The sequence below is a fragment of the Peromyscus eremicus genome, chromosome 3, assembly GCF_949786415.1.
Source record: "Peromyscus eremicus chromosome 3, PerEre_H2_v1, whole genome shotgun sequence".
Lineage (NCBI taxonomy): Eukaryota > Metazoa > Chordata > Mammalia > Rodentia > Cricetidae > Peromyscus > Peromyscus eremicus.
In genome coordinates, this window is record NC_081418.1 from 157,593,141 (window position 1) to 157,617,704 (window position 24,564).

Below are 24,564 nucleotides of genomic sequence, written 5' to 3' on the forward strand. Positions count from 1 at the left end.
GATGGGATGGCCAAACACCCTAATTGTCGTGCTAGAAACTCCATCCAACTACTGAGGGATCTGGATGCAGAGATCCATGGCTAGGCCCTGGATGGAGCTCTGGGAGTCCAATTAGCGAGAAAGAGGAGGGTTTATATGAGCAAGAATTGTTGAGACCAAGGTTGGATAAAGCACAGGGACAAATAGCCAAACAAATGGAAACACATGAACTATGAACCAATGGCTGAGGGGCCCCCAACTGGATCAGGCCCTCTGAATGGGTGAGACAGTTGATTGGCTTGATCTGTTTGGGAGGCATCCAGGCAGTGAGACCGGGTTCTGTGCTCATTGCATGAGTTGGCTGTTTGAAACCTGGGGCCTATGCAGGGTCGCTTGCCTCAGCCTGGGAGGAGGGGACTGGACCTGCCTGGACTGAGTCTACCAGATTGATCTCAGTCCTTGGGGGAGGCTTTGCCCTGGAGGAGGTGGGAATGGGGGGTGGGCTGGAGGGAAGGTGAGGGGGGCGAGAGGGGGGAGAACAAGGGCATCCGTGGCTGATATGTAGAACTGAATTGTATTGCAAAATAAAAAAAAAATAAATAAAAAAAGGAAAGCCAAAAAAAAAAAAGAATAAGCCTCCGTGTGTGATTTATGTGGAAGCTGGGTGGCAGGCCCCCCAAAAAGAGCAAAAACAATCAACAACAGAGGCTGTCTTTCTTTGCTGTTTTTCCACTATGTGTGCAAGACTAGCTGGCCCAAGAACTGGGAATTCTGTCTGTGTTTTCTCTCCTGGTAGGAACACTGGAATTTCATAGGCTTGTGCTATGTTTCTGGCTTCTATATGAGTTATGGGGGTTTAAGTTCAAGTCCTCCTATTTGTGTAGCAAGTACTTTTACCCAGCAAGTCATTTCTCCAATCCGTGTTTTGTTTCTAGTTCTAGTGATCAAACCCAGGGCCCCATGTATGCTAGATATATCCTCTACCATTGAGCTTTATCTCTAGACTAAGAAATATTTTTGTAGATGAGCTAATTCTGACTCCCAGATAACTTTCCACTATGAGTCTTTAATCTTTACAGTTATCTTGTGGGTTAACTACTAACACTGTGTTAGTAACATTTTAAGTAAACAATATTTGTATGAGGACCTCAGCCAATATTGGGGTAGAGGTAGGACCCACAGTCTCAGCCACCAAGTACTTTAGTCTTTTCTTTAAAATTTAGTGTGTGTATGCTTATGTGTATATTATGGGGCTGAGGGGGTATGGGTGGGTGTTTGTGCTTACACATGTATGACAGTGCACTTTTGGAGGTCAGAGGACAACTTGTGGGAGTTGATTCTCTTCTTCCACCATGTGTATTTCAGAGATTGAACTTAGGACTTACAGTAGTTTGAATGAAAATGGCTCCAGAGGCTCATAGGGACTGGCACTATTGAGAAGTGTGGCCTTGTTGGAGTAGTAAGCATGTCACTGGGGGAAGAGTTTTGAGGTCTCAGATGCTCAAGCCTGGCTAGTGTCTCAGTCTCTTCCTACTGCCTGTGGATCCAGATGTAGAACTCTCAGCTCCTTCTCAGTACCATGTCTGCCTACACACAGCCATGCTTCTCACCATGATGAAAATGGACTAAACCTCTGAAACTGTAAGCCAACTTCAATTAAGTGTTTTCCTTTATAAGAGGTGCCATGATCATGGTGTTTCTTCATGACAATAGAAACCCTAACTAAGATAGAAGTTGGTACCAGGAGTGGTATTTTGCTGTGATAGGCCTGATCATGTATTTTGTTGCTGGAATATGGATTTTGGTTTAGAAAAGCAGCTGAATGCTTTAAGTGGGCCGTAATGGACCGTACTAGTAGGAGCATGGAAGACAGTGGTGCTGAGGGTGATTTGAACTGTGGGGGCCTGGTGCTAGAGGTTTCAGAGGAGACGAATATTAATATGTGGCCATGAGATCATTCTTGTGATATTTTGGCAAGAATGTGGCCATGTTTTGCCCTTGTCCAAAAAGTCTGCCTGAGGCTAACTGAAGACTTTTGGATTAATTGTGTTAGCAAAGAAAAATCTCAAAACAGTATAGTATTGACTTTGTCTTATGGTTATTAGTGTTTACTCTTATGCAGATTTATAATGAAAGGGAGCAAGCTGAGCGAGGAAAAATAAAAAATGTAAAATTTGAGGAGAAAAGGGGCACCAGGAAATGTAAACAGATTAAAGAAAAACTTGATGCTAAGTGGAATAAAGGAATTAGTGACCTCAGAAATAGACCCCATCCAGCTAAGCTTTCAATTTGTGAAAAGGAATTAAAGAAAAGCTTAGGGCCAGGCATGGTGATGCACACATTTAAGTACAGCACTCAGGAAGCAGAGGCAGGTAGAAGTCCAAGTCCAGCTTGGTCTACAGAACAAGTTCCAGGACAGCTAAGCTTAGGCAGTGAGAAAAACCATCAAAAACAGCTGGTGAAGATGTAATTGAACAAGGGGCTATGTTCCAGACCCAGCAAGCAGCAGAACTTGGCAGCTTTGTTCACATAGTTCTGGCTTTAGAGTCAAGAATAGAAGAAAGAGATTATGGAATCTTCCTTTGTAACTAAGGAAAGCTGCTGAGGCCATGTGTGTGTCAGGGGTGTCTCTGAATGGAGGCCTAGAGAGGCCATTGAGTGAAGTTGTGAAGGTGAAGCCTGGATTCTGCTGGAGACCCCAAGATGTTGGAGATGCCAGAGTCAAGGGATAGATGTAGCATGAATCTTAGAAGGTCTTAATAATAAAATCAAACCTGAAGTCAGGTATTGGGGTGAACACTGGAAAATCAGAGAAGCAGAACAAGCCACAGCTTCCTCACCTTGCCAGTTTCTCAGCTGATCCTGTTTCCTCAGACTAGCAACCTCTGTGTCCTCATCCGGAAAGAATCTCAGCTGAACTGCTGCTCGAAAGCCTGAAGCTTAACCAGCCAAATGCTTCTAGTTTCTGGTCCTCACGCCTTGTATACCTTTCTGTTTTCTACCATCACTCCCTGGGATTAAAGGCGTGAGTCACCATGCTTGGCTGTATCTTTGAACACATGGATTTCTGCCTCTGGAATGCTAGGATTGAAGTCGTGTGCTACCACTGCCTATCCTAAGTATCTAGTGGCTTTTCTGTTCTCTGACCCCAGATAAGTTTATTAGGGTACACAATATTTTGGGGGAACACAATACCACCACAGATACCTTCTGAGGAAAGCTGCTAATAGGGAGTGGAACCAGCCTAAGAGAAAGAAGTGTGTTGCAGTCAACAAAGCTGAAAGGAGTTGGAGATCGGAAGGGGGATTTGACATCAGACATGGAGATGAAGAGTTTAGAGTTTGCCCAGCTGGTTTTAGGTCTTGCTTTGGTCCACTATTTTCTTGCTGTGCTCTCTTTCCTCACTTTTGGAATGGTAATGTAGATCCTGTGCCATTGTATGTTGGAAGTACGTAATTTGCTTTTGCTTTTATAGGGCATTACAGTTAGGACATTGCCATGAGTCTCAGAAGAGACTTTGAATTTTGGACTTTTAAATAACTTTGAGACTGTTATAGACTATGAGACTTTTGAAGTTGGACTAATGCATTTTGCATTATGATATAGCTATAAGCCTATGGGAGCCAGGGAATGGAATGTGATAAGTTGAATGAAAGTGGCCTCATAGGCTCATAGGGACTGCAAACATTGGGAGGTGTGGCCTTGTTAGAGTAGATGTGTTGTTGGAGGAAGTGTGTCACTGAGAACTAGCATTTGTCAGTTTTTTTAAAACTAGGAGTAATTTTCCCTTACTTTCTTCTTCTTGGAGATGACACTTGGCAATGTCTAGAGGTAAGTTTGGTTGTCACAGTTGGAGGACTATTTGCATATAGTATATAGAGGCCATGGATGACACTGAATGTCCCAAAATACACAGAACAAAATATAAAATGTAAACAGTGCTGAGATTTATTATCCCTGAATTTGTATAAATCAAATTTTATCCATGTGAGTATGTGACTGTGTTTATATACATTTACATGTTTGTATGTATACATACAGAGAGAGACACAGATATGTTAAGTTAGTGGATATAAAATAACTTGACTGTTTCTTGGAATGTAGTTATTGACATCTTTGTTAATTATATTATTATCTTTATGTTAATTATTATCTTATGTTAATTATTATCTTTTAAACCAAAGATCTGGTTCTCATAGGATTTAGACCAGCAGTTCCCAACCTGTGAGCCATTATTGCTTTGGGAGTTGCATTTCAGATATCCTTCATATCAGATATTTACATCACAATTCATAACAGTATCAAAATTATAGTTATGAAATAGCAATGAAATAATTTTTTGTTTAGGGGTCACTATAACATGAGGAACTATGGTGGTATTTTATTTGTACTGAAATGTGATTTTTAATTGTATGTTAATAAATAAAGTTGCCCGGGGGTCAGAGCTATTAGAGCCATAGCAAGAGCCGGTTGTAGTGGTGCACGCTGGTAGGATTTGCTAAAGGAGGCAGAGGCAGGCGGATCTCTGTGAGTTCGAGGCCAGCCTGGGCTACAAAGTGAGTTCCAGGGTATTTTATTTGTACTGAAATGTGATTTTAATTGTATGTTAATAAATATAGTTGCCCGGGGGTCAGAGCTATTAGAGCCATAGCAAGAGCCGGGCGGTGGTGGTGCATGCCTTTAATCCTAGCACTCGGGAGGCAGAGGCAGGAGGATCTCTGTGAGTTCGAGGCCAGCCTGGGCTACAAAGTGAATTCCAGGAAAGGCGCAAAACTACACAGAGAAACCCTGTCTCTGCCTCCCGAGTGTTAGGACTGAAGGCATGCACCACCACCACCCGGCTCTTGCTATGGCTCTAAGAGCTCTGACCCCCGGGCAACTTTATTTATTAATATACAATTAAAATCACATTTCAGTACAAATAAAATACCACCATAAGGAACTATTTAAAATTTTGCTGCATTAGGAAGGTTGAGAATCACTACTTTAGACTAAATCAAATGGTTGTTATTGGCATACATTTTGAATATACTAGAAATTGATTTAGTACATGAAGTTAATTAGAAACTGCTTTTATCTATTATAACTAATTTTTTTTGACACAGGGCTTTTCTGTGTAGTCCTGGCTGTCTTGAAATTTACTTTGTAGACCAGGCTGGCCTGCATCTCAAGAGATCTTCCTCTGCCTCTCATCTGCTGGGATCAAAGGTGTGTGACACAACCTGTTATAACTATTCTGAGCAGAGGGTTTTACTTCCAATAATAGGTACTTGATCCCAGCTTTTGTATATAAATTTGCATTTTATTTTCAATACTTATGTGTTTTAGGGGGATATTATAGAGAATTCATAGGTCATTATACATTTGAGAAATGTGCTCTACCATTTAAACTTACAACCCCAACCCTGCATGTCTTTTTGTAGTACTGTAGCATGAATCTTAGAGAGTCTTATTAATAAAATCAAACCTGAGGCCAGTTATTGGGGTGAACACTGGAAGATCAGAGAGACAGAACAAGCCACAGCTAACCTCACCTGGCCAACTTCTCAGCTGGTCTTGTTTCCTCAGACTGGAAGCCTCTGTGTCCTCATATCCGAATGGCTCTCAGCTGAACTGTGCTGCTCAAAACCTAAAAGCTTAACCAGCCAAATGCTTCTAGTTTCTGATCCTCATGCCTTATATACCCTTCTGCTTTCTACCACCACTCCCTGGGATTAAAGGTTCACTTTCTGGATTAAAGGCGTGAGTCACCATGCTTGGCTGTATCCTTGAACACATGGATTTCTGCCTCTGGAATGCTAGGATTAAAGTCGTGTGCTACCACTTCCTATCCTCTATGTTTAATATTGTGGCTATTCTGTCTCTGATCCCAGATAAGTTTATTAGTGTGCACAATATTTTGGGGAACACAATACCACCACATAGTACCATTTATATATAGATGAAATGTGAAAGGAGAACCTGTAGCAGGAATTTTAAAAGTTCTTATTAATAAAATCAAACCTGGGGCCAGTTATTGGGGTGAAATGCTGGATGGTCAGAGAGACAGAACAAGCCACAGCTAACCTCACCTCTCCGGATCCTCAGCTGGTCTTGTTTCCTCAAACTGGAAGCCTCTGAGTCCTTATCCAAAATGGGTCTCGGCTGAATTGCTGCTCAAAAGCCTGAATGCTTAACCAGCCAAATGCTTAACCAGCCAAATGCTTAACCAGGCCAAATGCCTAACCAGCCAAATGCCTCTAGTTTCTGTTTTTGCCATCACTCCCTGGGATTAAAGGCTGGCTTTCTGGGATTAAAGGTGTGAGTCACCATGCCTGTCTGTATCCTTGAACAGATGGATTTCTGCCTCTGGAATGCTAGGATTAAAGGCGTGTGCTACCACTGCCTGACTTCTATGTTTAATATTGTGGTTGTTCTGTCTTTGACCCCAGATAAGTTTATTAGCATGCACAATATTTTGGGGAATACAATACCACAAGAACCAGTTCCCTTTATGTGGATGCTGAGGAATTTACCTTTTCTTGAAGGGATGAAATTGTGGTAGGATCAAGTGAAGGCATATTGTTGTCATTTTAGTGTGTGTGCATGTTAGTTTGGTTTCTGTTGCAATAAACACTGACCAAAAGCATCTTGGAGAGGAAAGGGTTTATTTGGCTTAGACCTCCAGATCACAGTCTGTCATTGAGGGAAGTCAGGACAGGAACTCAAGCAGGAGCAGAGGAACACTTCTGATATGTAGTAAGCACTCAACAATATTTGTTCTGTGACCTCAGAAGGTAGCCAGCTTGATTTCTCTTCCATTATATAGGGAAAGTATTGCACTTTTTTAAAAAAGGTTTATTTATTTATTGTGTATTCAGTGTTCTGCTTGCATGTATGCCTGCATGACAGAAGAGGGCACCAGATCTCATTACAGATGGTTGTGAGCCACCATGTGGTTGCTGGGAATTGAACTCAGAACCTCTGGAAGAGCAGCCAGTGCTCTTAACCTCTGAGCCATTTCTCCAGCCCCCGTATTGCACTTTTTATGGTGGGAGAGCATTACTCTGCTACACTTATGGATGATGTTTTTATCTCTATTTATCTTTCCAGTGGTATGCAATGCTGATGATTATGTTAGAGCCTCTGCTACAATCTGTGGTGGCCTTTCCCCTCCAAGGCTCGCCACCCACACTGGCATCAAAAGCAGGTGCAACAGTCTTTGCTTTGATTTCCTGTGGCCCTGCACATTTTTTTGCACTCTTGATTAAAAATGCTTAAGAAATGTATATCAAGTAAATGGAACCAAAGAATGGGACCAATAGTTTGTAGGTTGTTCATAAACTATCATACAAATTTGGCTTACCAGCTGCTAGCATATTGACTAGCTGCCAAGATGCATAGACCTTAATATGTGTTTTTTGAGAAGCCTGTCAGGGAGAGTAAGGAGGCAGAACTTGCTATCAGTCACAATGACAGCAAAAAATGATAGTAGGCTGTTAGGGAGGAAAGAAAGAAAAACTATTAAATGCATAATGGTATAAATAAAGTTATTTAAATAAGTACAGTCAGCTTATACCCCAATAGCCCTTTCAGCCATCATTCTACATTCTACATTATACATTCTACATTATAGTGCAATAACTGTGTTCTTCCAGTCCTGCTTAGTTAGCTTTATCTGTCAGTGCTGCACAAGCCATGTGAATGCTAAAAGCCATCAGGAGTACCGGGAGAAACCAGTTCACCAACCCTGGGATCTGAAATAGTCTTTCAGCAAAGACCAGGTGTTGCAGGTGCTTCAATTCTTACCTGGCATCTATGTCTCCATGAGAAAGTTTTCAAGTTCTTTCTCTCCATGCCTGAACTCTGGCTTGAATCTCACCTTTGCCTGGACTTTGACCTTCTACCTAGCTTATTTTTGCTATCTTCCTTCCTAGGGAGGAAAGAAAGAATGCCCCCCTTTAGGAGGATGCACAGAACTGTTTGCTTTGCTCACAACTTTTCTTTAGGATTCCTTATACCTAATACCTTGAAGTTTGAGTTCAGGCTCCCCAGTTATTAGCTGTATCACCCTCAGCAAATAACTGATTTTTCTGAGCCTCATATATTCACCCTTAAAATGGTGATGATGATGCTCAGTTGTTACAAGTTCAGATAACATTCATTGAGTCTACTGTGTATTTAGCATGTATGTTAGTCTGCAACATACTCAGTGTTTGGCAAATGATAGCTATTATCTCTCTTATGGCCATGTCCCAACTACTAGATTAGCTCACTCTGGTCATTTTTCCCTTTCTGGAGGTGAGCTCACCTTTCCTAGGCAGCTTTGGCTAATTCCTTAGAGAGGAACTACAGCAATGACCTGCTCTCCTAGCACACTTTACATTATCCCTTTTAACAAGATTTTTATGGATCTCTGGGTTGCAAAGAAAAGGTGTTAACTATAAAAAGCTAAGTGATAGTAAGCTAAACTAGCTTTGGAAATCATATAGTTTTGTAAATAGTTCCATAAATTTGGCTAAAATAAAAGTAACTGCTCTGAGCGAGTCAGTGTTTGTTTGTTTATTTAGTTTTTGAGACAGAGTCTTCCAGTATCCCAGGTTGGCCTCAAACTTGGAATACTCTTGTCTCAGCCTGTTCAGGGCTGAGATTATAGGTGTGCACCCCCTGGCTATTATTTATCTTGAAAATATAAGTAAATATATCTTTAAAAAATTGAGCCTTTGTACATAATCCAAGAAATCAGGTAGAAAATGTGAGTTTTTCAGTATCAAGTTTACATAATAAGAACTATCTGATTCAAATTATTATTATTATTATTATTATTATTATTATTATTATTATTGGTTTTTTTCAAGACAGGGTTTCTCTGTGTAGCTTTGGAGCCTGTCCTGGAACTCACTTTGTAACCCAGGCTGGCCTTGAACTCACAGAGATCTGCCTGCCTCTGCCTCCCGAGTGCTGGGATTAAAGGCGTGCACCACCACCACCGCCCGGCTCAAATTATTTTTAATCCTTGTAATAAATATAAAAATCTGAATCATTTTGAAAACTGCTTTTGTATTTAGTATTTATTCATTCATGCAACAATTTAGGGTTTATTACATATACAAAAGTAGGTAGAGACAGTTACTGGTTAATTTTGAAATATATTTTTGTATCATTAAATTTCAAGTATTAAATATATGCACACATATCTATGTGTTTTCCTTTCCTTTCTTAAAATTAAAAATTAAAGAAAAGCAAATTAGATGGAATTATAATTGTACTTAGGCACTAAGTTTGTTTTGTTTGAAGCAAAAATATGACATACTCTTATACATATTTGACCTCATGTGCCTGTGGTGTATGTGTGAAATGGTATATGCACATGTCTGTGTACATGTGTGTACCTGTGTACGTATATGTGGAGGCCAAAGGATGATACCTGGTGTCTCCCTTGATTATTCTCCTGCTAGCTGTCTCCCTTGATTATTCTCCCGCTAATTTTTAAAGCTTTCATATTGAGAAGAATTTATTCAATTTTACATCAGAAGCATAAACTAAAACAGCAAATAAGACAGGGTATTTTTTTGCCAGTTGAATTCACAATGTAAGAAGACCAGTTACCTTCAGTTCTAACAAAGATGCAGAATAAAGTGGCACTTTGGTATATTGCTGACCACACTGAAAGTCATATGGCTCTGTTAAAACTAAAAATACATGTATTCTGGGAAAGTTGTTTTGTGTAATCCAAGCACAGCATGAGATGGTATTTAAACAACATTATCCACAGGGACAAAGAGAAAGTGTAGTCTGAATGTCAATAGGAGAATGAGTGAATATATCACATGTAGTATATCCATAAGATGAAATGTTTTCAAGGCCTGTAAATATAGAAAAGAATATTGCTGTGTATACAATAAATCAACTTAAAGTAATTGTCATAACAACGTAGATAGATGGGTACATACATACAGAGCATGGAAGAATACATCCTTACTTGTCTATATTGTTCAGGTAGATGAAATTAAGAATTAAGGAAAGAATAAATTAACACTTCAAAAAGATACCTTTAGTACTGGGCATAGTGGTGTACATCTTTAATCCCAGAATTTGGGAGGCAGAGCCAATGGATCTCTATGAATTCAAGACCAGCCTAGTCTACATAGCAGTTCAAGGCCAGCCAGGGCTACATAGTGATACCCTATTTTTTGTTTTGTTTTGTTTTTTAAAGATAACTTTAAATTTATTTCTGTTTTCCTAGTCAATATACCTAGTAAGAACAAACAAATAAACATGTAACATGAATGGTTTAGAATGGAAGTTTTTTTGGGGATAGGATCTCTTACTGAACCTGATGCTCACCGATTTGGCTAGGTTGGCCAGCTGGCCAAGGAGCTCTTGGGATCTTCCTGTCTTTAATCCCTCCAACCCCCCACCCAATGTTGGACTATAAATATGTGTGGCCATGCCCTGCCATTATGTGGGTGCTGGGAATTTGAACTCAGGTCCTATTGTTTACATATCAAGCATTCTTACCCACTGAACTATCTCCCTCTAACATCACTTTTAGAAAGTATTTTTTATGGGTTAGGTTAATGCTATGTAGTACCCCTATCTTTCATAAAATATTTAAGCCTGAAAACTCCTCTCCAAATCCTTATGTGTCATAATGCTGAGCAGTAATCCCACCTAGCTGGAATATGACATAATGTAGTGACAAATAAGAGGGAGTTGACACTAGAAAGAACATTAGTGAAATCAATATGTTTCAACCAGAGACGCAGGCTCCAATGGTATGTCAATCTGATTCATTATTTTCAACACTGACATCATGATCATATTTTTTTTTCCTTTATAGTGTGCTTACCGTAATTGTTGGCTGATCACTGGCCAGAGGTCTTCTTGATATTTTGCATTGTCATCATTACTAATCTTAATGTACTTTTATTTGATGTCTTAAACTTCTGATACTGTTACTTTAGTTTGAGGAAGAAAGTCAATATACTATACTAAGAATTCAGTAAGGAATGAATTATAGAAATTTTGAATAGTTTCTTCTGCTCATGGAATAAGGTGAAATGAAAGCAGTCAGAAATTTAAGAGAAACTGGAGATGTAAATATAGTAGTAAATTGAATATTTATAATTAATTTGTTAATTTCTGTTTGTCCAATTAGATTGTATGACTTTTGTCATGAGAGGATTATGTATTTTGTTATTGTATTCCTATCACCTAGGATATATAAGATCATATCTAGCAAATAGAAGGCACCAGATAAAAAATTTCTTAAAGTGAACTTATACCTTTTTATGAAATTTTATTCACTTTCTTCACATTGAGTTATATTAGTCCTGGTGACAAAGCTGCCATGACCAAGACGTTGAATATACTATTGCTGGTTCCAGAAACACCTCATGTCTGCTGTAATATGTATTAGGTGATGGGTTCTTTTCATCATTGCCTCCAATACCACTGAAATTAGGGAAGGATATCACACCTTCTGATAACACGGCCTTAATGGAGGGAAGTATCTCTATGAGCATGCTTTATAGCAGAAACTTCAATATTTCTGCCTCAGTTCTTCTTTTAATCTCCCCAGGAGTATGTTTGATTGGTAGATTTTTTCCTCTTTTTTTTTTTGGTTTTTTTTTTTTTTTTTTTTTGGTTTTTTTGAGACAGGATTTCTCTGTGTAGTTTTGGTGTCTGTCCTGGAACTCACTGTGTAGACCAGGCTGGCCTCAAACTCACAGAGATCTGCCTGGCTTTGCCTCCCAAGTGCTGGGATTAAAGGCATGCGCCATCACCACCCAGCTAATTTTTCCTTTTATTGAAAATAGATTTCATATAACATATCCTGGTTACTGTCTCCCCTCACTCTTCTCCCAGTTCCTTCCTACCTCCCCTTCCATCAGATCCGCCCCCTTTCTGTCTCTTATTAGAAAACAAATGGGCTTCTAAGGGATAATAATAAAATAAAATATAAAATACGATAGGACAAAACAAATAGATGGAAGGAAAAGAGCCTAAGGCAAGGAAACATATATAGATGCAGAAGTCACTCATTTGCACACTCAGTCATGTGTCCCATAAAAACACTAAACTGGAAGCCATAATATATATGCAAAGGACCTGTAGGGTAAAAGAGAGAAAAAAGTAAAAAAATACATATAAGTAAAATAAAATAAAAAAAATAAGATTTTTTAAAAAAAAGCTCTGACACGTTCTTATGAGATAAGGAACCTCCAAAGATGCCACTGAGTTCATTTTCTGTTGGCTGTCTACTGGTGGGCATGCAGTCTACACTCGAGTATTATTTTCCCAAGTAAGACTCCCTTGGAGAAAACTAAATTTTCATTTACAAGTGGTTATTAGTTGGAGGTAGTTTCTGGGTTAGGAATGGGGGAATGTATCCACTTCTCCTTTCAGCTCTAGGATGCCGCCATCCGGTGCAGACCTGTGCAGGCCTTGTGCATGCTGCCTCAGTCTCTGTGAGTTCATTTGTGAGTCTTTATTTATTTATTTATTTTTGGTTTTTCGAGACAGGGTTTCTCTGTGTAACTTTGCGCCTTTCCTGGAACTCACTCTGTAGCCCAGGCTGGCCTTGAACTCACAGAGATCCACTTGCCTCTGCCTCCCAAGTGCTGGGATTAAAGGCATGCGCCACCACCACCCGGCTTCATTTGTGAGTCTTGATTATGCAGTTTTTCTTTTTCCTTTCCTTTCTTTTTTTTTTTATTTATTCTTTCTCATACAATTAATACTGACTGTGGTGTCCCCTCCATTTCTCCCAGTACTTCCCACCTCCCTTCTTTCTCAGATCCACTGTTTCTCTGTTTTCCTTCAGAAAAGAGCAGGCCTCACAGTGATACAATAAGACTATGAGGCAACTCAGTAGGAGGAAAAGGGTCCCATGAGTTGGCCAAAGAGTCAGTGACACCCTTACTCCCACTGTTAGGAATCCCACAGAAAACCCAAGCTAAACAACCACAGCATGTCTGTGGAGGACCTAGTGCAGACTCATGCAGGCACCATGATTGCAGCTTCAGTTTCTGTGAGCCTATGGGCCCTGCTTGGTTGATTCTGTGGACCATGTTCTCATGGTATCCTTGACCCTTTTGGCTCCTACCATCTTTCCTCTGCCTCTTCCTCTGAGTTCCCTGAGGTCTGTCTAATGTTTGGCTGTGGGTCTTTGTATCTGTTCCCATCAGCAGCTGGAGGGAATCCTCTCTGATGATGATTCTGCTAGGCACTGATCTGTGAGGATAGCAGAATATCATTAGGGATAATTTCATTGACATTTATTTATTTATTGGTTAGCAATGCTTGGATCTATCCTAGGTCTCTGAGCCATCCAAGCAGTGTTGGGCATGGGCTCCCTTTAGTGGCTTGGGCCTAAATTAGACCAGTCATTGGTTCGCCATTCCTATAAGCTCTGGGCTACCATTGCCCCAGCATATCTTGCAAGCAAGACAGGTTGTAGGTGAAAGGTTTTGTGGCAAAGTTGATGTCCCAGGCCCACTACTGGGAGCCTGGTTACAGAAGATGGCTGGTTCAGGATCCATATCCTCCATTACTAGGAGTTCTCACTAGGGTCACCCTCATAGGTTCCAGGAAGTTTCCACTGTACTAGGTTTCCACATTGCCCCTAAATGGCCACCTATTCCAGTTGTCTGTCCCCATACTCTCTCCCAATTGACCCCTTCTGTTCCCATCGCCACCAGTCCCCAGTCTACCCACAAAATCTATTCTATTTCCCCTTCTTAGGCAGATCCATGTGTTCCTCCTAGAGCCCTTCTTGTTACTTAGCTTCTCTGGTTCTGGATTGTAGTGTGGGTTGTAGTCCTTTGGCAGGCTACAGAATGGGAAAAGATTTTCACCAACTCCACATCTGATAGAGGGCTAATATCCAAAACATATAAAGAACTCAAGAAACTAGACATAAAAAAACCCCAAATAATCAATTTAAAACTAGGCTATAGATCTAAACAGAGAATTCTCATTAGAGGAATCTCAAATGACCAAGAACATCCTTGGCCATCAGGGAAACACAAATCAAAAACTACTTTGAGATTCCATCTTACACCTGTCAGAATGGCCAAGATCAATAAAACAAATGGCAGCTCATGCCAGTGAGGATGTGGAACAAGGGGAATCAGTGTGGTGCTTCCTCAGAAAACTGGGAGTTGATCTACTTCAAGACCCAGCTAACTATTCTTGGGCATATACTCAAAGATGCTCCTTCCTACCACAAAGACATTTGCTCAAGTATGCTCATAGCAGCGTTATTTATAATAGCCAGAAACTGGAAACAGCCTATGTCCCTCAACCAAAGTTTGGATAAAGAAAACGTGATACATTTACACAATGGAGTATTGCTCAGCTGTTAGAAAAATTACATCATGAAATTTGCAGGCAAATGGATGGAACTAGAAAAAAATCATTCCAAGTGAGGTAACCCAGACCCAGAAAGACAAAAAGTAATATGTACTCACTTATAAGTGGGTATTAGCTGTTAAGTAAAGGGTTATGCAGTTTTTAAAATATTCTTGTCTGCTGGAAAGAAGGACCATTTTAAAGAAATTGGAATGGGTGTCAGTGAGATAATTCTCTCCATAAAATTCTACCATGCCTGACAACCTGAGTTTGGTCCCTGAGACCACACAGTGGAAAGCAAGCCTGCAAGTTATCCTCTGATCTTTGTGTTTGGGTATGGCACTCGGGCATACATGCACACACACATACACACAAATAAATGTAATAAAATTGCTTTTCCAAGTGTTAAAGTACTATTGGTAATGTCTTTTGGACATGGTTTCTAGTGCTCTTGAAATACTTCATGTTTCTCTTTTATGTATCTTAATTTTCCTTTCTGTTGAATTAGAATGAGCATTCTAATGTCAGGAGGTAGTCCAGGGACAGGTAAGGGAACCTTATTAAAATGAACTTGGAGGTTGAATATTCCACATGACATGATTGGAAGATAAAGGAGGTATGTCAGGCTGCATTCAACTTTATCTGAGCGGGGGGGAAAAAAGCATCACCAAAGTTTGCAGATTTATCTTATATAATTGTTTGTGTTAATTATCCTAATAATATACAGAATATATTACATTTATCACTTGTATTGACTTACTATTGTATTTTTTTTTAATCTTTAAAGTTTTGACAGCCAGGCTATTATTTCTGCAATTCTCATTAGTGGGAACAATCTCTTATTTTCATATGTGAATTGGAGATAAACCAGACTATATGGTTTAAAAGGAAAAGAATCAAAGCAGTTTATAATCATATACCCTATCTTTGTTTCTTTTGTCTTTTTTTGACACTGAACTGGTCAATATTTTAGACTGCAAAATTTTCTGCATGGAGAGAAAAGCAAATGGAGTAGGAGAATTCATTGCTACTAAATAAAATATTATGATATTTGTTATAGAGACAAAATTGGAATGATTAGAAAAAAAATCAAATAGAACCTGTCCCTCTCTCCTTTCCTTAGTGATGAAGATTAAAAGGGAACTTTGCAGTCTGGATTCAGAAAATCCTTTTACTAACATTCTCGATAGTTAAAGAGAAAGGTACCTGCAAAGACAAAAATGAATCCGTCAACACTCTAGGAAATAATCTGACACAGGAGGCAAGCAGCAAAATGAATTTTAGGTCACAGGACCCAATTATCAGTGTGTTCATCACAAAAATGGTTTTAATATTCGAGATTAGAATCTTTCCTTTTTTCTGTTTCTCTTATTCTGTTATTTGTTTTCCATTTCATTGTATATGCCTCTTTATAAGCTGTCTCAAATACTTCTGAAATAGCGCAGGATATAATTTAGTAAATGAAAATGTCGTAACCACTTATGAATAAAATCTCCTTGGGGCAGAGCCTAAAGATTACTTATAGAAAGAGATTTTGTTCTTTACTTTCTATAAGAATATCATTTTCTCATTTTCATGTTCTTCAGAGGTTACAGAATTTTTATGCAACTCATGGATTTGCATTTATAGGAGATGAAGTCTTATTTACAAAGGGACAAATAGAGTTATTATTCACTTGGGCTGTCTTTTTTTTTTAATATAAGAGGATAATTTTATTTAAACAGAAGTGATTTTCTGGGTGACAAAGCCCGAGTCCATCTTTAGCTGCTTAAAAAGAATCTCCAACCTCACATTTTTATATTTTCTTCTTTTAAAAAAAATATCTCCAGTCATCGCTGGTTCTTTTTTTTTTTTGTGAGTTTTTTTTTCATTTTTCTTTAGTAAGAAATTTTCTACTCACTCCACATACTATCCACAGATCCCCCCTCCTCCCTCCTCTCACCTCCAGCCCTCTTTCCCAAGCCACCCTGCATCCCCATATCCCCCAAATCAAGGTCTCCCATGGGGAGTCAGCAGAGCCCAGCACACTGAGCCTAGGCAGATCCAAGCCCCTTCCCACTGCACCAAGGCTGTGCAAGGTGTCACACTTCAGGCAGCAGATTCCCAGAAGCCTGCCCGTAGACCAGGGACAGATCCCGATGATCCCCCAAATGGTTGAAAGGCATTTAAGGAATTGCTCAACATCCTTAGTCATCAGGGAAATGCAAATCAAAACAACTCTGAGATACCATCTTACACCTGTCAGAATGGCTAAGATCAAAAATACTGAAGACAGCTTATGTTGGAGAGGATGTGGAGCAAGGGGAACACTCCTCCACTGTTGGTGGGAATGCAAACTTGTACAGCGACTCTGGAAATCAGTATGGTGGTTTCTCAGAAAATTGGGAATAAGTCTTCCTCAAGACCCAGTTATACCACTCTTGGGCATATACCCAAGGAATGCTCAACCTTACCACAAGGCCACATGCTCAACTATGTTCATATCAACATTATTCATAATAGCAAGAACCTGGAAATAACCTAGATGCCCCTCAACTGAAGAATGGATAAAGAAAATGTGGCACATATACACAATGGAGTACTACTCAGCAGTAAAAAACAATGATATCATGAAAATTTCAGGCAAATGGATGGAACTAGAAAATATCATCTTGAGTGAGGTAACCCAGACTCAGAAGGACAAACATAGTAAGTACTCACTCATAAGTGGATACTAAATGTGAGGGAAGGGATGGCCAGAGTGCAAGCCACAACTCCAGAGAGGCTGGCTAACAGGGAAAGACCCTAGGCGGGACACATGGGTGACCCTGTGAAAGAGAAGTGGATGAGATCTACATGAACAGACTAGGTGTGTGTGTGGGGGGTGGCAGAGGGTGAGGAGTGGGGGATGAGAACATAGGGAAATGGCAGGGTCAAGCTGGAACAGGGACAGAGTGGGAGGGCAGGGAAGAAGATACCATAATAGATGAGGACATCATGGGAATAGTAAGAGGCAGGGTGCTGGGGAGGCTCTTAGGAATCCACAAGGATGACCCCAACTTGGACTGCTGGTAGTGGTCCAGAGGGTGCCTGGACTGGTCTACTCTGGTGACTGGCCTAGCAAATAATCTAGCTGTCATCATAGAGCCTTTGTCCAGTGACTGATGGAGGCAGATACAGAGATCCATGGCCAGGTACCAGGCTGAGTTCCGGGAATCCAATTGATGAGAGAGAAGAGAGATTCTGCAGGCAAGGGACGTTGAAATCATGATCGGAGGACATCCAGAGATGACCGGCCACACTAGTGGAAGCCCATGAACTGTGGACTAGTGGCTGTGGAGCCCCCATGGAACTGGACTAGGCCCTCTGGATACGGAAGATGCTTGTTTGGCTCGAACTCTTTGGTCTGTCTTAATAATGTGTGAGTAAAGTTTTGCAAATAGTCTTATCAATTTGAGCAGAGATCACTGGAATTTAGAATTGTATGTGACATTAGAGATCATCCAATCCAGTGATTCTCTTTCCTTTTTTAAAGAACTATTTATTTATTTATTTTTAGTATAACAAAATAAAATATAATAAGGTAAAACAAAAACTGTTACATCTGAGTTAGATAAGATAAACAAACAGAAGAAAAAGAGGCCAAGAGAAGGCACAAGAATCCGAGATCCACTTGTTCACTCATTCAGGAATCCCATAAAAACACTAATCTGGAAGCCATAATATATACACAGAGGACCTGGTGCAGACTCATGCAGGCCCTGTGCATGCTGCCTCAGTGTTTGTGAGTTCATGAGTGTAGCTAGAATTTTCCTGCCTTGCCCACAGTCAGGACAAATCTCTGTCACCCGCCAGTCCCACAGCCGCTCAGACCCAACCAAGTAAACACAGAGATTTATATTGCTTACAAACTGTATGGCCGTGGCAGGCTTCTTGCTAACTTTTCTTATAGCTTAAATTAATCCATTTCTATAAATCTATACCTTGCCACGTGGCTTGTGGCTTACCGGCATCTTCACATGCTGTTTGTCATGGCGGCAGCTGGCAGTGACTCCCTCCTCCTTCCTGTTCTTTCTTTTCTCCTCTCTGTTAGTCCCGCCTATACTTCTGCCCAGCCACTGGCCAATCAATATTTTATTTATTGATCAATCAGAGTAATTTGACATGCAGACCATCCCACAGCATATGAGCTTTACTCATGTTGATTTAGAGGCCCTTTTCTCCTGGTGTCCACCATTCCCTCTGAGTCTTAAACTCTTTCTGCCTCCTCTTTGGTGGGGTTTTCAGAGCCCTGAAGGGAAGGATTAGATGGAGACCTCCCATTTAGCACTAAGTGTTCCAAGGTCTCTCTCTGTCTCTGTCTATATCTCTGCCTCTTTCTCTCTCTTCAAAATGTCAGGCTGTAGGTCTCTGTTTTTGTTTCTATCTGCTGCAGGAGGAAGCTTCTCTGATGTTGGCTGAACAAGGCACTGATCTATGAGTGTAGCAGAATATCCTTAGGAGTCATTTTATCACTACTGTTGTTGTAAGATCAGTAGCATTTGGTTTTATCCTAGGTCTCTGGTTCTTGGTCACTGGAGTAGTATTGGATATGGGTTCCATCTTGTGGAGTGGGCTTTAAGTCAAATCAGGTTGGTTACTCCCACAAGCTTGGTACCACCATTGCACTAGCATGTCCTGCAGGGAGGACAGCATTGTGAATCAAAGATTTTTGTTTATGTGTTTCTTGGTAGTGTGCTGAATATGTTCCCACACTAAAGATGCTAGAATGTAGGGGTGAAGGCTCTATGTAGGCATCAGCTCAACTTCTCCATTTTCACTGAGTTTAGGTGCTCTCTTCAGCAATGAGACCTTGCTGTCAGTTTGTGGAGAGCAGCCTCTTGTCTTGGTAGCAGCCTGGGTTGTTTGGGGATACCTATGGGACCCTTTGGCCAACAACTCAGTTAGATGTAACCCAGTCCTGATACTTGAAGCTTTGTTTGGTGGCAAGAGAGAGCCAGTTAGGACCCTATTTCCTCCATTTTGTGGCGATTTCTTTTAGATCACCTTTGTATATGTATATATTTTCAGAAGCTTCTACTGAATTAGGTTTCCATACTACCCTTCAAATGGGTCCTTAATTTTAGCGGTCTCTTCCCATATTCCCTCTTTCACACCTCTCTCCTCCTTCCCCACTTGATCCTCCTGTTCCAGCCTTCTCCATCCATCCATATCTACTATTCTATTTCCTTTTCCTAACAAGAGCTATCTGTCCCCTTTAGTCCCTTACTCTATAACTACCCTCTGTGGTTCTATGGATTGTAGTAGCTTGGTTGTCATTGACTTAACAGCTAATATCCACATATAAGCAAACATATACCATATTTGTCTTTCTGGGTTTGGGATACCTCACTCAGAATGATTTTTTTAAAGTTCTATCTGTTTGCCTGCAAATTTCATGATGTCATTCTTTTAAACGGCTGAGCAATATAACACTCCATTGTGTAAATGTTCCACTTTTTTTTTTTAATCCATTCTTCTATTGAAGAACATTTAGGTTGTTTCCAACCTTGACGGTTATGAAGAGAGCAGCAATGAACATGGTTGAACAAGTGTTTCTGTGGTAGGATGAAACATCCTTTGGGCATATGCTAAAGAGTGGTGTAGTTGGATCTTGAAGTAGATCTATTCCCATCTTTCTGAGGAATAGACGTATTGATTTCCATAGTGGCTGTACAAGTTTTCACTTCCAACAGCAATTGAGGAGTGTTCTTGTTCCACATCCTTGCCAGCATGAACTGTCACTTGTTTTATTGATCTTAGCCATTCTGATAGGTGTAAGATGAAATCTCAAAATATTTTTGATTTGTATTTCCCTGATGGCTAAGGATGTTGAACATTTTAAGTGTTTCTCAGCCATTTGAATTTCCTCTATTGAAAATTTTTTGTTTTTAATTTTAATTGGATTATTTGTTTTATTGATATCTAGTTTCTTGAGTTCTTTATCTATTTTGGATATTAGCTCTCTATTAGATGTGTAGTTGGTAAACATCTTTTCCCATTCTGTAGGCTGCTGCTTTGTCTGAATGAGGGTGCCCTTTGCTGTGCAGAAGCTTCTCAGTTTCATGAGGTCCCACTTATTGTTAATCATGGTGCCTGTGCTAATGGTGTTCTATTCAGAAAGTCTTTTTTTTTTTTGTGCCAGTGAGTTCAAGGATATTCCCCACTTTCTCTTTAATCAGGTTCTGTGTATCTGGTTTTATGTTGAGGTTCTTTATGCATTTGGAGTTGAGTTTTGTGCAGTGATTAACATGGATCTATTTGCATCCTTCTGCCTAGAGCCATTCAGTTTGACTAGCACCATTTGTTGAAGATGTTGTTTTTTATCCACTATATATTTCTGGCTTCTTTATCAAAAGTCAGGTGTCCATAGGTGTGTAGATTTATGTTGTAGTTGATTTATGCTGAGTTTTTCTGTCCTGATCACCTGCTCCCAAATAAACACACTGAGGCTTATTATAAACTATAAGTGCTTGGCCAAAAGCTCAGGCTTATTACTAACTAGCTCTTATATTTTAAGTTAATCCATATTCCCTTATTAGCATGACAAGTTCATCTCCTGCTCCCTCTGTATCTGGCTGGTGACTCCTGACTCCATCCTTCTTCCCATCATTCTCAGTTTGGCTTTCCCACCTAACTTTATCTTGTTCAGCTATTGGCCATTTAGTTTGTTTATTAAACCAATCATAGTGACATATATTCACACAGCATACAGAAGGAATATTCCATGGCATTATGTCTGGTTGATTTCATTGATCAACCTGTCCATTTTTGTGCCAACACCATGCTGTTTTTATTACTATAGTTGTATGGTACAATTTGAGGTCAAGAATAGTGGTATCTCCTGCAGTTCTTTTGCAATTCAGGATTGTTTTAGCTATCCTGTTTTTTGTTTTGTTTTGTTGTTTTTTTGTTTGTTTCCATATGTCCTTTCAAGGTCTGTGAAGAATTATGTTGGAATTCTTATAGGGATTGCATTGAATCTGTAGATTGCTTTTAATAGGATGACCATTTTTTACTATACTAATCCTAATGATCCATGAGCATGGGAGACCTTTCATTCTTCTGGTGTCTGTCTTCTTCAATTTCTTTCTTCAATGACTCAAAGTTTTTATCATACAAGTATTTCACTTGCTTGGTTAGAGTTACTCCAAAATATTTTATATTATTTGAGTCTATTGTGATTTCTTTCTCAGACCATTTATCATTTGTATTTTGGAAGGGCTAATGATATTTTGAGTTAATCTTTTAAAAATTTTTTAAAATAATTCATTTATTTTTATTTTATATACATTGGTGTTTTGCCTGCAAGCATGTCTGTATGTAGGAATCAGATACCCTGGAACAGGAGTTACAGACAGCTGTGAGCTGTCATGTGGGTGCTGGGAATTGAACTCTGCTCCTCTGGAAGAGCAGCAAGTGCTCTTAACTGCTGAGCCATCTTTCCAGCCCTGTGAGTTAATCTTGTATCCAATTGCTTTGCTGAAAGTGTTTATCAGCTGTGGGGAGTTTCCTGGTGAAATTTTTCCGTTCACTTATGTATATCATATCATCTGCAAATAAAGATACTTTGACTTCTTCCTTTCCAATTTGTATCCCCTTGATCTCATTTAGTTGTCTTATTGCTCTAGTTAAGATTTAAGTACTAGTCCCGCTTCTAATCTCTCACGATTTCATCGGCTCAGGAATGGAAGCCTCCTCTTCCAGCTTTTGATTTTCTAAGTATGATGGATGCTCCTACATCTCAAGCTTCTGCAAAGAAAGTTCCGGAGTGTGTGAATGAAGCAGAGGTGTGGGAGAGTGCTGAGCAGCCACAGGGAGGTAAATCAACAGCCGGTTGAAACGCTCAGGGTAAAGCGCTGGATCAAGAGTAACTGGCCGAAAGAAGCGGAAGAGCCTCTGCAGCTCCACAAGGAGTTATGATCGGACCTCTCGGGCTGGCCTCTCTGTGGCCCGAGAAACTCAAGGTTGATTCTGTTAAGGAATAGTATTAAATCATGTCACATCTAGACACGTGCCATTCAATGGATTGCAATACAAATCACATATGTACAGTTTCTTAGTAGCTATACTTCAAAACCATAAAATGAACAGGTAAAATTGGTTTAAACTGTATTTCATCCAGTAAGTAAACCCAGATAGCTTAATTAATATAAAGATGCTGAGAGATTTACTTTTTCCATATGAATTCTTCAAAATACAGTGCTTTTTTGTACTTAATGCCATCCCTCACCAAAGAGAGCCATGTTTCCGGGGCTTATTTGTCACAGGTGTTATGTGACTGTTGTATTAGGTCGCTCACTGTCAGACAAACACTAGTATAATTCACCTAGTTCTAGCCATGATGTGTATTTGAATCAAAACTGGAATGTAACTCTACTGCATCACCATTGACTCTACAGTGGAATCATAGCTGGCAGTTGTATTTCTTTTCTTGTAGTCCTGGAAACCAGTACTTTCCAGTTCTGCCCCTAGGGATGTTTGTCAACATGAAGAGACAGTTTCAGTACCGTGACTTAGGGATACTACTGACATCATTGTACAGAGGTTGGGGTGCTCCTAAGCACCCTACATTGGAAAGCTTCCCCCATCAAAGAATTGTCTTTCCCGTAATGTCAGGAGTGCCACGGCTTCCTAATCCTGTGTCCACTTAGCACAGTGGGATCTCAGTGTCTTCTATGTTACATTAAAAATGAATGACTGTCTTACCCTGATTATTATAAATTAATTTCTTAAGGATTAAAAAAAAAGATTTAATTACTATATTGATTAGATATGGAGAGAATGGAAAACCTTGTCTTGTTGCTGATTTTGGTGGAATTGCTTTGAGTTTCTCTCTATTTAAGTTGATGTTGCCTATGGGATTCCTGTAAACTGCCTTTATTATGTTTAGGTATGTCCCTCCAATCTCTAATCTCTCCAGGACTTTAATCATGAAGGAGTGTTGGATTTTGTCAAAGGCCTTTTATGCAACTATTGAGATGATCATATGGCTTTTGTCTTTTAGCTTTTTTATATGGTAGATTATGCTTATTGATTTATGTATGTTTAACCATCCCTGCTCTGGGATGAAACCTACTTGATCATGATAGCTGATCTTTTTGACGTGTTCTTGCATTCAGTTTGCAAGTATTTTATCGAGTATTTTTACATCTATGTTCGTAAGAAAAATGGGCCTATAATTCTCTTTCTTTGTTGGGTTTTTATGTGGTTTGGGTATCAGGTAACTGTGGCCTCATTAAATGAATTGAGCAGTGCTCCCTCTGTTTCTATTTTGTGGACTAATTTGAGGAGTTTTGACTCTTCTTTGAAAGTCTGGTAGAATTTTTTTGCTAAAACCACCTGTCCCTGGCCTTTTTTTTTTTTTTTTTTTTTTTTTTTTTTTGGTTTGAAGATTTTAATGACTGTACCTATTTCACTGGGAGTTACAGACCTGTTTAAATTGCTTATCTGATCTTGATTTAACTTTGGTAAATGGTGCATATCAAGACAATTATTCATTTCTTTTAGATTTTTCAACTTGGTGGAGCACAAGTTTTTAAAGTATATCCTTATTATTCTCTAGATTTGCTCAGTGTCTGTTGTTATGTCCTATTTTTTGTTTCTAATTTTGATAATTTGGATCTTCTCTCTTTGTATTTTATTTAATTTGGATAAGGATTTGTGTTCCCAAAGAACCAACTCTTCATTTCATTGATTCTTTGTATTTTTTGGAACTTTGTCCAAAATTGAAATCTATTTTATAGATTTCAGCCCCAAGTTAGATAATTTCTTGCCATCTACTTCTTTTGGATGTGAATTTTTGTTTTAGAGCTTTTAGGTGTTCTGTTAAGTTAATAGTATGATATCTCTATACTTTCTTTTTAATTTCTTTTTATGTAGGTGCTTAGTGCTAAGAACTTGCCTCTTAAAAGCACTTTCATTGTGTCCCATAAATTTGGGTATTGTTGGACCCCAAAGTTTAGGGTCTCAAGTGGGCACCCCAAGAACTCCGACTCCAGTCCAGTTGATGCAACAGCACGAGGATTTATTAAGCTTCTATATAGAAGGGCAAACTTTGCTCCTAAGAGCAAGGGCCGCATCTTACTGTAGACACATGGGTGCTTTTAAAGGAAAAACCCATAAAAGCCATAAGATTACAATTCCCATACAATTTCGTGGTCTGATCACAGGGTGATCACAGAGGGGGTACAGTTACGTAAACCTCAAGGGGGGTATCAGGGCAGGAGT

General features: G+C 39.6%; 1 protein-coding gene across 1 annotated transcript in view; it reads left to right on the forward strand.

Annotated features, from left to right (window-relative positions):
* Positions 1-24,224, forward strand: part of LOC131906573 (protein bicaudal D homolog 1-like) — a 61,186-nt gene extending 36,962 nt beyond the window's left edge. Inside the window, exons 2-3 of the mRNA XM_059257182.1 lie at positions 22,020-22,155; positions 24,217-24,224. Coding sequence (XP_059113165.1) covers positions 22,020-22,155; positions 24,217-24,224 — 144 coding nt within the window. The remainder of the gene's footprint in view (positions 1-22,019; positions 22,156-24,216) is intronic.
* Positions 24,225-24,564: the final 340 nt, after the last annotated feature.